Source organism: Myotis davidii, unplaced genomic scaffold (genome assembly GCF_000327345.1).
Source record: "Myotis davidii unplaced genomic scaffold, ASM32734v1 scaffold168, whole genome shotgun sequence".
NCBI lineage: Eukaryota > Metazoa > Chordata > Mammalia > Chiroptera > Vespertilionidae > Myotis > Myotis davidii.
This window is the reverse complement of record NW_006383016.1, coordinates 5,778,123-5,791,576: the sequence shown is the minus strand read 5'-3', so window position 1 is coordinate 5,791,576 and position 13,454 is coordinate 5,778,123. Positions and strand designations below refer to the sequence as shown.

The following is a 13,454-nucleotide window of genomic DNA, read 5'->3' as shown; positions in this document are numbered from 1 at the left end:
GAAGGCGACGGCCGCGGAGATAGAGCATCAGGTGGGAGGCCGAGGGCACCCGAGGGCTTGTTGCAGCGCTCTGCTTGCACAGACAGGCTTGGGGCGGAGTGTAATCCTATTTGGTAGTTTCTCAAAGGGGACTGACGGATCGTCCGATAAACTGCCCTAAAAATGGGCTTCGTGGGGCCCAGCTTGTGCTGCTCCTCATTCCACAGGGACCCAGGCGTTCGGATCAGACTCCTAAGGGCTGTTATTTGGTGGTGGTGGTTTTTTGTGTTTATTTTTTGTTGTGGTTTGGTTTGTTTTGTTGTGAATCCTCACGTGAGGATATTTTTCCATTGCTGTTTAGAGAGAGTAGAAGAGAGAGGGAGAGACAGAGAGAAAGCGATGTAAGAGAGACACATGGATTGGTTGACTCCTGCACACACCCCGACCGGGGCCGGGGAACCTGCAGCCGAGGTCCAAGCCCCTTGACCAGAATCGAACCTGGGACCCTTGAGTCCACGGGCCGACGCTCTGTCCACTGAGCCGAACTGGCGAGGGCCTGTGATTGGTTCTGTGTGACCACATTTGAAGAACACGGGGCCTGCAGGCGAAGAGGACTAAAATCTGAAAAGGTCTCATTTAGAATCTCGCCCTGGCAAATTGCCCTCATCCAGTCTCACCACGGGGGCTCCTAGTCTGTTGTCCATTTTAGAGAAATACTTAGAGCTGAAGTTTTGTGTCCAGGCCGGCAGGGCTGGGAGGCTGAGCCAGAGAGGGTCTCCTGCTGTTCTCAGATGCCTCGCTCACACTGGGAAAATGACATGTCCTAAAAGCCCGGAAGGCTTCTCACTGAGTGCACTTCCCGCCGGACTCCAGCTAGTGTCCCCGGTGCTTTATGCGTGGAGTGCACTGTGGATTTTCACAAGTAACCACTAACCCTTAAAACTCCAGTGCTGCAAAATCAGAGGAACCCTTCCTCGCTTTCTGGAATGTCCTTCATTACTCACAACCTGCTAATCACCCAGCGGAGGCTGTGTCACCACACATCCAATATATTTGCCTTAATTTAAACAAGGAAATGGAATTCCAAATGACTCTCTTTTTTACTTAAAAGGAATTCTAGGGGGCTCCCGAGATGGTGAAGATTAGAGCAATTAAGTAAATTAGGTCTTAGCTTTCAAATTAACTTCTAATTGTCTCTTAAAATGCCTCTCCCTATCTTCTTAATATATTGCCATATAGGGACTTCCCTCTCTGCTCTACATTTTCTTTATTTCCTTTTATACACAAATATGATGGGTCAAGTCTGTTAAAAAAGTTTTGGGAAATACTGCATCATATAGAGCTATACGGCCAAGCAGTGGTCCTGGCTAAAAGAAATAGATATTTGAGCCTTGAATAAAAGCCAATATGTTGACTGAGAGTGGCTTCTTTTAATTATCTCTCTGAATGTACCCAGAGGCTAGTACATAATAATAAACTAAATGGAAATATATGAGCATATGGATGCTCTGGTGCAAAGTCAAAACTAGACAGTCACCTGAGTCTTCGTATAAAGGCTTTTTAGTAAGCCTGGCTATTAGATATATTATTGACCTTGGCTGCTTTTGTATACCTTGTTGACTAATAAAGTTATTGGCATTGAATTGGCCCAGCAGACTTGTAAGAGCTCTCCCTGGGAGGTGATATACCTGGGTTATTAAGCCCTGAAAGAGAGGGGGGAGCAGAAAGGTGACATTAGTTGGGATAAATTCTGTAGCACCGAAACCATCGAATTTGTTCAACCTGTAATCAAAACAACTAGCGTTATATCCCTTCTCCCTGGAAATGCCTATGAAAAAATTATTTTAAATTTTTATTATTTTAAATATTTTAATATTCATAGTAAATATAAAATCCAAATTGTTTCAATATGAATTTTATAATTTTGAACAGCAAGCACATAGGTGCTATATATTACATTTTAAAAATATATTTTTTTATTGATTTCAGGGAGGAAGGGAGAGGGAGAGAGAGAGAGAAACATCAGTGATGAGAGGGAATCATTGATCAGCTGCCTCCTGTATATCCCCCACTGGGGATCGAGCCCACAGCCCGGGCATGTGCCCTTGACTGGAATCGAACCCAAAGCCGAAGCTCTATCTACTGAGCCAAATGAGCAAGGGCTGTTATCTATTTTGATACGAATAATTTCTCCTTTCAGATATGTCCCTTCCATCACTTGGATAAGAATAGACAATGTGAACGGTTAAGTTACTAATGTTTGCTCTCACGATAGGTGATTGAAGCTAAAGAAAACGAAAAGAAAATCAACGAGGCCCGAGAATGTTACCGACCAGTGGCCGCGAGAGCAGCTCTTCTTTATTTTGTCATTAACGACCTCAGAAAGATCAACCCCATCTATCAGTTCTCCTTGAAGGTAATGCTGAATAGTCGAAGGAAAAGACTTAGCTTCAGGAACTTGTTTCTGGAGGTTCAGAATCTATTTTTAAGCAATTAATGCACCCAGTAAGGAGTCATGAGGGTCTAGCTAACAAAGAAAAAAGCCAAAACATCCTCATGCTTTTACTTTCATTTATAATTTTCAATAAGACTGAGTTAATTAAACTATGCAACCTTATAACTGTTTCTGTTCTTAAACAGAGTCTGGAGGAGTTTAATGTATATAAGTAAGAAATATTTCCCTGAAGCTTCTCTACTATTTAAAGAGATCTCCCGTATTATTTTGGTATTGAGGGAGAAAGAATGAGAACAACAATATATTAAGCCACTAGTACATGCAAGGCACTTCCCTACTTTATTTGATTCATGCCTGAAATTATTTAAAACAACAACAACACAGATATGAGAGAAGATACATGGGGGTCAGTGTGTGTGTGTGTAGAAGTGATAAATACTATGAGAGGGAAGAGTAGGGATGGTAGGACTGTGTCATTGGGGGCTCAGGGAAGGCCTCTCGGAGGAGGTGACATTAGAACTGATTCCTGAAGCATAAATAGGATTTAGCCGTGTGAAGAGTGGAGAAAATAAGGATGTGTAAGTCATGAAAGAGTTTGGGATTCCAGGTAGTGAATGAATCTATGTGGGTGGAGGGTAATGAGTGAGTGAGAAGATGACAAGCCAGAGTAGGGAGAGGTGAGAAGGTCTAGATCAGCGGTTCTCAACCTGTGGGTCGCGACCCCTTTGGGGGTCGAACGACCCTTTCACAGGGGTCGCCTAAGACCATCGGAAAACATATAATTACATATTGTTTTTGTGATTAATCACTATGCTTTAATTATGTTCAATTTGTAACAATGAAATTGGGGGTCACCACAACATGAGGAACTGTATTAAAGGGTCGCGGCATTAGGAAGGTTGAGAACCACTGGTCTAGATCATCTGAAGCCCCTGGCCCTGATGGGGATTTTGGATTCTAGTCTGTGTGTCAAGATAAGCCAGTGAATGGCTGTAAGCAGAAGGCTGATCTGACAAAAGACTCAGAAGTGGATAGAATTGTGGTATGATTTGAAGCCAGGATAATCAATTCTTGGAGATGGATTGGATATGGGCAACAAAGAAGAGGAAAAGAATCAAGAATAACTAGCAGGGTCTAGTCTTATGGGACTGAGAAGCAGTGGGATTAGGTTTTGGAACAGTCACAGGGTATAAGGAGAACAATAAAACCAAATCAGTAGTGTCAGTCCAGGATACCCAAATATCAGAACTAAGCTAAGGCATTATGAGAAAAGAAAACAACCGAGCTGCCCCCTTCCTGAACATTGTTGCAAAACTGCTCACGAGAGAGTGGAAAATTGAATCCAGCCACATCTAAAAAACACAGTATATTATGCCCAAGTGGAATTTGTGCCAGGAATGTAAGTTGGTTAAATATTCAAAGATCACACAGTGTAATGCTTCATATTACTACAATAAAAGAGAAAAACCATATGATTGTTTCAATGAATGTAGACAAAGAACTTGACAAATTTTAACACCTGGTTAAAAAAAAGGAAAAACACACTAAGCAAACTAGGAGTAGATGGGACCTTCTCAGTGTGACAAAGGGCATCTGTAAAAATCTACAGCTAATATCAGTATAACTCAGTGTTGAAAAATTGAATGTTTTCCCCTAAGATCAGAACAGGACAAGGATATCTCCTCTCAACACTCTGTTCAACACTGCATGGGAGGTTATAGCTAATGCAATAGCGCATTAAAAGGCAAGAAGATTTTTAAAAAGAAAAACTCTTCTTTTTTCCCCACAGATGACCTGATTGTGTATGTAGAATATCATAAGAAATCTACAAAAACATTCCTAGAACTAAGAATTGAGTTTTTAGCAAGACTGTAGGGTATAAAATCAATATAGAACAATCTATTGTATTTCTATATATAAGGAACAAGGAAAATAATAACTCAATGCTATTTATAACAGCTTTCAAAACTATGAAACTTTTAGGGAAAATTTTAACAAAACAAATACAAGGTCTATATTACTGAAAGCAACTAAATATCCTTGAGAAAATTTCAAAAAGCCTAGGTAAAAGGAGAGAGAGATCATGATTTTGGTTTAGGACACTCATTATTATTAAGATGTCATGTCTCTTCAAATTGATGTATAAATTCAATTCAGTCTCAATCAAAATCCCACAAAGCTTTTTTTAAGCTGATTCTAAAATTTGCGCAGTTACAAAGGATTTAAAATAACTAAATAATTTTTTTAAAAAACAACAAATATGGAGACAAAATACATGATTTAAGACTTATTACAAACCTTCACTAATCAGCCTAAAGTAAAATAAATAGGTTAATGGAACAGAATAGAGAGTCCAAAAGTAGACCCACAAATGTATGGTCAACTGATTTTTTAGTGATGCCAAGACACTTCAAAGAGGAAGGAATAATTTTTTATAACAGCTGGTGCTGAGACAACTGAATATCAACATGGAATAAAATGAACCTCAACCATTGCATCACATTATACACAAAATTAACTCAAAATGAATAATCTAAGCTATAAAATTTTCAGGAAAAAAAATAAGAGAAAATCTTTGGGCTTTGGGTTAGGCAAAGATTTCTTAAGAAAGAAAAAAATTGCCCTAGCTGGCTTTGCTCAATGGATAGAGCATCAGCCTGCGGACTGAAGGGTGCCGAGTTTGATTCCAGTCAAGGGCACATGCCTGGGTTGTGGGCATCATCCCCGGTAGGGGGCGTGCAGGAGGCAATCAATCATAAAAAAATGTATGGTTTTCTAAAGACATTATTAAGAAAATGAAAAGGCAAGCCACAGACTACTAAAAACTATTCTCCAATACATGCATACATCTAACAGAATTTATAGCATAATATATATAAAGAACGTGTGCAGCTCAAAAAGACAGCCAACTCAAACAAATAGATGAAAAGTTTGGACAGACATACCCTCTACTAAAACATATGACTTGCCCATACACAGATTTTTTTAAATGCTCAACCATTATCAGAAAAACGCCAAGAGGATGGTGCAGTGTAGTTGTGTAGGGAGGAGATCCAGGTAGATTTTATGGAATGATGCTAATAATAGCAATGACAGAAAATTATCATGTAATTTTCATAAAAATCCTGCCCTGTTGTCTCTCCCCATGGATCCCTTTAAACTGTATTGGCCTGTGTGTCGGGGCTAGGGAGGCACCCAGGCACCAGTTACCACCCTTTAACAGTCATTTTCCACTCCCCAGGCTTTCAGTGTGCTGTTCCACAGAGCCATGGAGCAGGCTGACAGGGTTGGGGACACGCAGGGGCGCATCTTGGTCCTCATGGAGAGCATCACCCACGCCATCTTCCTCCACACCAGCCGGGCACTGTTCGAGAAGGACAAGCTCACCTTCCTGTCCCAGATGGCTTTCCAGGTGAGCAAATCAGAACCAAAGTCGCCCATCTCTGTGGATGATGTACTTTATTTCTGAAGGGAAGCATAGACACCCGTGTTTTTGGAAACCCTTGAGTTAACTTTTCAATAAAATGTTTTCATGCATGTTACCACCCATAATGTATTATGAAAATACATAGAATTTCAAAAATAGTCTAAAATTGGAGTATTTGACCTGTTTATCTTTGTAATGTTTTTATGTGGAAATTAGGAATATTTTCATCTGAGGCCCCCCAAAATGGCCTATGGACTTCTTGCCAACTCTGTAATCAGAATGTCCAAAGTGTGTTTCAGTTCTTGGTGTGATTCTCGTAGTGTCTTGGATGAAATTCCTACACCAGTACTAACTTACAGAAATAACTCTACCTTCTGTTCAGTCCATTGTCATCGCAAGCTTTCTCAATTTGTAAAACAAATTTTAAGGCGTTTGATGTAATAGCAGAAGACTTAACTATGAAAGCATATTTCACATATGTTACTTAGAGGCATAAAATTGGAATAAACCATCCTTCCTAATTATTTGCTGTTAGATTTCTGATCAAGGTTTTGAGATCATGGGCACAACTTATTCCTCATTTCAATTATAGAACAGATATATATCTGTAAGAATTTTTGGAAGACTTGATTCTGCTATTTAATCATATCTATTAAGCAATCACTGCTTCCTGTGTCGTGATTTTTGATGCGTAAACCAAATGACTGTCTTCAATTTTGTGTATTCTCAAGATTTTGTTGAGAAAGGAAGAGATAGACCCTGTTGAATTGGATTTCCTGCTTCGATTCACAGTTGAACACACTTACCTGAGTCCTGTCGACTTTCTAACCACCCAGTCATGGAGTGCCATTAAGGTATGTTAGGAGCATGGGTTTTCAAATCTCAGTACTCTCAAATGTAGAAATGTAGTTTTAAAAATCCAAGTGACATAAGCCACTTCAGTTGTAGAAATATGCCATTCAATGTAATTGATCTTTATATTACTAAATTGAGTATTTTTTTTGCTTTTTAAAAAAATTTATTTTTCACTTATTGTTGGCACACAATATAATATTTGTTTCAGGGGTACAACTAAAGTGACTGATTTCCTATTGGAAGTAAAGGAACATTTGACCATTTAATGGGCAGAAAAGTTGTTAATGAATATGTATAGTCTTTATGACCTTTGAAAAAAGTCAAGAAATATAAATGAATAATTTTTAATTTGCCTGGCTCTACTTTCGTTATTTTATAATTAGATGCTTATTCTCAGACTCGGGAATTCCTTTAAGATGCTCATCATATGCTAAGCTTGGCCCCACCCTTTTTTTCTAAGAAAAGGAACCATTTCTGTGCTTTGAAGACTTATTTTTATGGTGTATTTAGATCTTTAGTTTTTAAGACACAAAATGTTAAATTCCAATTTATTTAGAACCATACTTCAGAAGTATAAATTCAATTGTGTATTGGTCAGGGCCTTAGCAGAAAACAGATGGCACATTCAAAGGGGAGATTAAAAAAAGTTTAACGAAGGGTAGAGTATATTTTTGTAGTAAAGGAGGGAGAAATAGAGAATCAACCAGGAATGGAGATGGCAAAAGGAAGGAAAAGGAGCAGTTACTAAAATGACTGAGAAATAAAGTGATGGGAGAGAGCCAGCCTGCAGTAGCTATGGCATTGGGTAGAGGAGCATGCCCAACTGGGCCACTTCAGAGGCAGAGCTGGTGAGAAATACACTGACCTCTCTCTTCCCCAGCCCTCTAGTCCCTTGGCATTGCCTCCTATTGGACAAATCCAACCAGACCAGAGAACCAGGGAGCTTCGTCCAAGAGACTCTTAGAGATCACCTCTTAGCAGGGCAGAAAAGGGCGCAGGGTAAATCCGGAGAGGAAATAAAGACTGTCCAGCACAAGTTATTTACAGGATTCGATGCAGGCACAAGTTTCTATCTCAAAGGCTCGAGATAAACTATTCCTGTCCCTTCCCCTATTGTATTACAGGCAGTAGCCCTTATGGAAGAATTTCGAGGCATAGACAGAGACGTGGAAGGATCTGCCAAGCAGTGGAGGAAGTGGGTAGAATCCGAGTGTCCGGAAAAAGAAAAGTTACCGCAAGAATGGAAGAAGAAAAGTTTAATACAGAAGCTGATTATCTTGAGAGCAATGCGCCCTGACAGGATGACCTATGCGCTCAGGTGAGGTAGTCAGCATCTTCGGAAATGCACGTTAACCGGGAGGAAACAGTCTTCAGGGGCTGGGAGAATCTGCCGGAGGCATTTTCGGTCCATACTGATGAGAAGTGATTCTGCTGAAATGTTGATATTGTGCTCACTCCTATTGTTAAACTTTGCTCAACACGATTCAGGACATCCTCCCTGAAAAGCTTGATTCTGAAATCTGCAGGGGAGACGGACGGGAAGAGAATGGGAATATTTTGGGAAGAGAGGTGGGTGTCAGCAGAGTGCAGAGGCCAGGGAAATGCGTGATCCAAGTGTTCATTTCCATTGACTTTATTCTGTGGTGGCATTTTGGCTCCAAAGATTTTGCATGTCAAATAAAAATGAATTCCTTTCAAAGAGACACTCAGAGTCCCATCACTTTGCAGCCAGCACGATTTAAAAGCAGAAAGCCCTGTCTACGTCTTGGTCCAAGCATCCTTTTTCTCTGCCGTTTTGGCTTCCGAGTGGCAATATGCTGCTTTGCTCACACACGTTGCGTTCTAATTTGAATTCACCGACCAGAGTTCACAGCTGTCTTCCCCGCTCCCCTTTCTTTCGTGGTATTCACGCGCCTCGTTTTTTCCCCTCCGCTTTGTCTAGTTCAGCCAGTTTTCCCTGTGCGGCCTCCTCTGCGGAGCCCTCCTTTACAAGTGAATTCTGCTCAGTGCTACTTACTTTCTGCTAAATCGGGTGCTGCTGGAACATAATCCCTGCTTAATGGAGCTTCCCTGTGTGAGAAACACCCCAAAAAGCATTTGTATATTCATGAGAAGCCCAGCAGGCTGGAAAATTGCACTGTGGCAGATCTAATGAGCTGTTAATAAGTAATGGGGGGTCTGGCAGGGGACTGGAAAGGGGATACAAAGCTATAGACAGGCAGCTGATGGTACTGAGGGGTAGTCTCAGCAGCCCCCCAAAATAGAATGTAGGCTTCTGGTTTTCAGAGCTTTGCAAGCCGAGAGGGGTCCCCCTGGCAATTCTGCATGAGTCTAGTTGGATTCATATTGTCATTCTAGCACAACATTCCATGTGGAGAACATGGTTTGCTTTCTTCCTGTGCCTGTGGTTTAAGCTCATCCAAGTTGTGACACTTGGCAAGGTCAAAAGCAAGCACGGGTCATAAATTTTGCATTGTCTTTTTATAGGAATTTCGTGGAGGAAAAACTGGGTGCCAAGTATGTGGAGAGGACCAGATTGGACTTAGGGAAAGCCCTTGAGGAAAGCAGCCCAGCTACCCCGGTGTTCTTCATCCTGTCTCCGGGGGTCGATGCCCTCAAAGACCTCGAGGTCCTTGGTGAGTGGCCAGGTGGCTTGCTGGCCCGCCCTCCGGCCTTTCTTCCTGTGCCCACCCTTCCTTTCGATTGTCAGTTATCTCATTTTCTTTGATTTTTTTTTCCCCATTTGCTGGAGATTGAGCATTTGGAAAACGTTAGACTAATAACACTGTAGAGTCTGAAGAAATGTTCAAGTGGCACATTCCTCTGGTTAGCATAATGCAAGTTTCTTTCATACTATTTTCCTCCTTTTGACTATGTGAGGGCCAGAGGGCAATTTTCTCCGTGCTCATGTACTCTGGTGCCCCCTACGACTAAATAATGGTCATTAGAGCAAGTCTGTTCGATTGTGCGAGGCGCCGTGGCTTTATGCTTGGATTACTATTCCCCGCGGCCTGTGCTGAGAATACCAGGTTAATAGAGCCGTGACCTGGCCGTGCTCAATTCAAGTGCGGCCTCACCAGGTGAGAGGCTCCTGCATTTACCCAGCGAGCCGGTCCCTTCAAAACACGATGTGATCTCTACCACATGTTGCTGCTTTTTATGAGGGAATTGCTTTGCTACTCCTGCTAGAGTTTATAAAGCTCAGTAACAATGCTCGCCATCTATCAGAATGTCTAAAGCTTTATTACCAGAAAACCAGAGGAACCGGTTTTCCACGGGCCTGGGGTGCCTGTGAGGAGGCAGCTGTGGAGAGCTCCAGAGGCTGCCTGTTGAAAACTCAGAGGTTGAGTTTGGATCCTGCAGGAAAGTGACCTGGAAGGGAGCCGTGGTGACCACGCACGGACGCTGGAGCACAACATTCCAGGCTCTACTCGCCTCCTGACTCATTTTCCTGCCCCGTGTTGTGTCCTCCCACAGGCAACAGACTTGGGTTTACCATGGACTCGGGGAAATTCCACAACGTGTCTCTAGGGCAAGGTCAGGAGGCAGTGGCGGAAATGGCGCTGGAGACGGCCTCCCAAGCTGGACACTGGGTCATCCTCCAAGTGAGTGCCCCGTTCTCATGGAAAACACTGCATCTGAACACAGGGGGCTGGCCAGCCACCGGGAACGATCCTTCCTCGCGTTCATGGCAGTGTGGGGAGTCCAGTGGGTTCCCTCAGCTTTAGTGACCCCTCCAAAGGTGTCTAGGGGCTCTGCTGACACGGAGGGCTATCATCTTTTGAGGAATTTTCTAGGCATTGTGCCTTAAAATGAAAAATAGCAGAAGGAGGTCCTGGCTGGTTTGGCTCAGTGGTTAAGAGTGTCGACCCTTCAGTCTGAGAGTTCAATTCCCAGTCAAGGACACATACCTCTGTTGCAAGTTTGACCCCTTGTCCAGGTTGGGGCATGTATGGGAGGCAACCAGTCAATGTGTCTAGACCAGCCGTGGGCAAACTTTTTGACTCGAGGGCCACAATGGGTTCTTAAACTGGACCGGAGGGCCGGAACAAAAGCATGGATGGAGTGTTTGTGTGAACTAATATTAATTCAAAGTAAACATCATTACATAAAAGGGTACGGTCTTTTTTTTTTTTAGTTTTATTCATTTCAAATGGGCCGGATCCGGCCCGCGGGCCGTAGTTTGCCCACGGCTGGGCTAGACGCATCAGTGTTTCTCTCTCTCTCTCCTTCCCTCTCCTCCCTCCCTTCTACTTTCTCTATAAGGATCAATGGAAAAAATATCCTCAGGTAAGGATTCAAATTTTTTTACATCTATATCTATATGCACATAGATAGATAGATATAGATAGATATAGATATAGATATAGATATAGATACAGATATAGATATAGATATAGATATAGACACGTACACTAGAGGGAGCCCTAGCATTCTCCTGACTCAGAGATATCTGGGACACTCCAACAGAACTTGGACACTCAACTTCAACAGAAGTTGAGGTTGTATAGGTTGCCAACAGCCCTGTCATAATTTCTCTCATTTGCATCTTGCTTTAAAGTTTATAAGTTTTCTCATACAACTCTGCCCCTAACTAGTTGTGTAACGTTCTCTCCACACAGAATAATTAGAGAGGAGACAATCTAGGCTTGTCTATCCCAGTCCCTAGAGGATTCTAGTATCTCTTTAATTTACAGTTAAAAGAGAAGCAACGAGACTTTGAAGAAAGAGACCAACAACATGGAAACTTATTATGTTGTTTGTTATTTACAGTAAATTATATCAGTGTAGGGATATGGTGTGTATGCATGCACATATTAATAAGTTCTTAACAAAACTCTATAATGTTCACTTATTATCAGACATAGCCCCTCTAGGGATACTCAGCAATTTATCAAAAACCCACATTCTAGAGAAAACTATTAAAAAGACGTAGGCTGGCAGCTATCCTATCTCAGATCCACACCAGATGGTTTGTGAATTAACATAATGGGTTTAAAATTTTTTTTTTATTGATTTCAGAGAGGAAGGGAGAGGAAGAGAGAATCATTGATCGGCTGCCTCCTGCAGTTGCCCCACTGGAGATCAAGCCTGCAACCCAGGCATATACCCTGACCAGGAATCAAACTGTCACTTCTTAGTTCATAGGTGGACGCTCAACCCCTGAGCCTCTGCACCGGGCATCATAATGAGTTTTCAATATCATTTATCATGGGCAAAAGTGGGTGGTTCTCAATATATGTGGGTTGGCTGAAAAGTTCACAGGCCTTGCTGCCCTTGGACAAGCAGGCGCAAGAATCTCGCCAGCCCCAGAGCCAGCGCCCTGAAGGATGGTCCCCAGGCTGGATCCCCAGTGTGCCTGTGTCCACTGCAGGCTCACTTGGAGGTATTCTGGCCCCTGACTCCCATGTCACGGCCTAGAATTTGTTTACATGTGTTCCAAGTAGACTTTTCAAGGAAGGGATCGTTGTAGTCCATAAGATATAAAATTAGGACATGCGGGGTGGGCAATGGTAGGTTTACAGTTGTAATACATATAATGCAATAATGCATAAGTAATACAAGAATAAACACTATTTCACATACTCACAAGTGTAAACCTACTTTTTCCCACCCCTGGTTTTGCGCTTGCAGAACAGGTTTTATTTTTGTTTCTGGTCCTGCTTGCTTGTATGAGTGGCACAATTAGGTGTGAGAAGTTCTCTCATTATAATCTAGTAGCAAGCATGTAGGGGAGGAAGCTTAGAGAGAGCCCTCACCTACTGTATAAGTTTGCTTGGGTTGCCATGCCAAAGTATCGCAGATTGGGTGGCTTAACCAAACAGAACCTTAATTTCTTATAGTTTTGGAGGCTAAAAGTTTGAGACCAAGGTGTCAGGTGAGGCCTCTCCTTGGTGTGTAGGTGGTTGTCATCTCCCTGTGTTTTCACATGGTCTCCCCTCTGTGTGTCCCAATCTCCTCTTATGACGACACCACTCCTATCGGATTCAGGCCAACTCTAATAACTGTATTTAGCCTAATTTACCTCCTAAAGGCCCTATTCCAAAGTCAGTCACATTCTAAGGCGCTGAGGGTTTAGGACTTCAGCACGTGAATGTGGGGGCACACAGTTCAGCCCGACACCTCCCAGTGTTCAATGTCTGCCCAGGGCAAAAAAAGCCTAATAATGTGAACAGCTGACTCAGCATAGGTCATTTTACAACAGAATTGTTTCAAAGAAAGATACCCACATTGCTATTCCTACCCCTGTTAGCCTTCATTCTTTGTATTTTTGTAGCTGTTATAATCATAATTTTTTTCTTTGTTGGAAATGATAATATATCCCTGGGGGTGATGTTCCCTTCACTATATCAAGGATTTCTCCAAAGCCTGGAGCATGTGAGGTGTGGCTTTATACTTCTCTCCCAGCACCAACTATCAAGCTTAGTATTAGAGAAGCAAATTCGTGAATCATAAACCTCAGAATCAGTGGTGGTGGTGGTTTTCTTTCTTTCTATCCTCCCTGGAAGATATTTCCCATTGATTTTCTAGAGAGGGGGAGAGTTAGAGAGAAACATCGATGTGAGAGAGACACATCCATCAGTTGCCTCATGTACACACCCCAACAGGGCTGGGGAACTAGCCTGCAACCAAGGTAGATGCCCTTGACCACTGACCAACGCTCTATCCACTAAGCCAAACTGGCTAGGGCAACATTTTTTTCTTTTATAATTTCTGACTGCTCTAGGTTTTAAGAAA

General features: G+C 42.2%; 1 protein-coding gene across 1 annotated transcript in view; it reads left to right on the top strand.

Annotated features, from left to right (window-relative positions):
* The window catches only part of DNAH11 (dynein, axonemal, heavy chain 11), a 198,265-nt gene that overhangs the window by 166,926 nt on the left and 17,885 nt on the right, over positions 1 to 13,454 (top strand). The window contains exons 68-74 of the mRNA XM_015558132.1: positions 5 to 31; positions 2,255 to 2,395; positions 5,676 to 5,846; positions 6,593 to 6,715; positions 7,841 to 8,034; positions 9,204 to 9,352; positions 10,194 to 10,321. Of these exons, the coding sequence (XP_015413618.1) occupies positions 5 to 31; positions 2,255 to 2,395; positions 5,676 to 5,846; positions 6,593 to 6,715; positions 7,841 to 8,034; positions 9,204 to 9,352; positions 10,194 to 10,321 (933 nt within the window). The remainder of the gene's footprint in view (positions 1 to 4; positions 32 to 2,254; positions 2,396 to 5,675; positions 5,847 to 6,592; positions 6,716 to 7,840; positions 8,035 to 9,203; positions 9,353 to 10,193; positions 10,322 to 13,454) is intronic.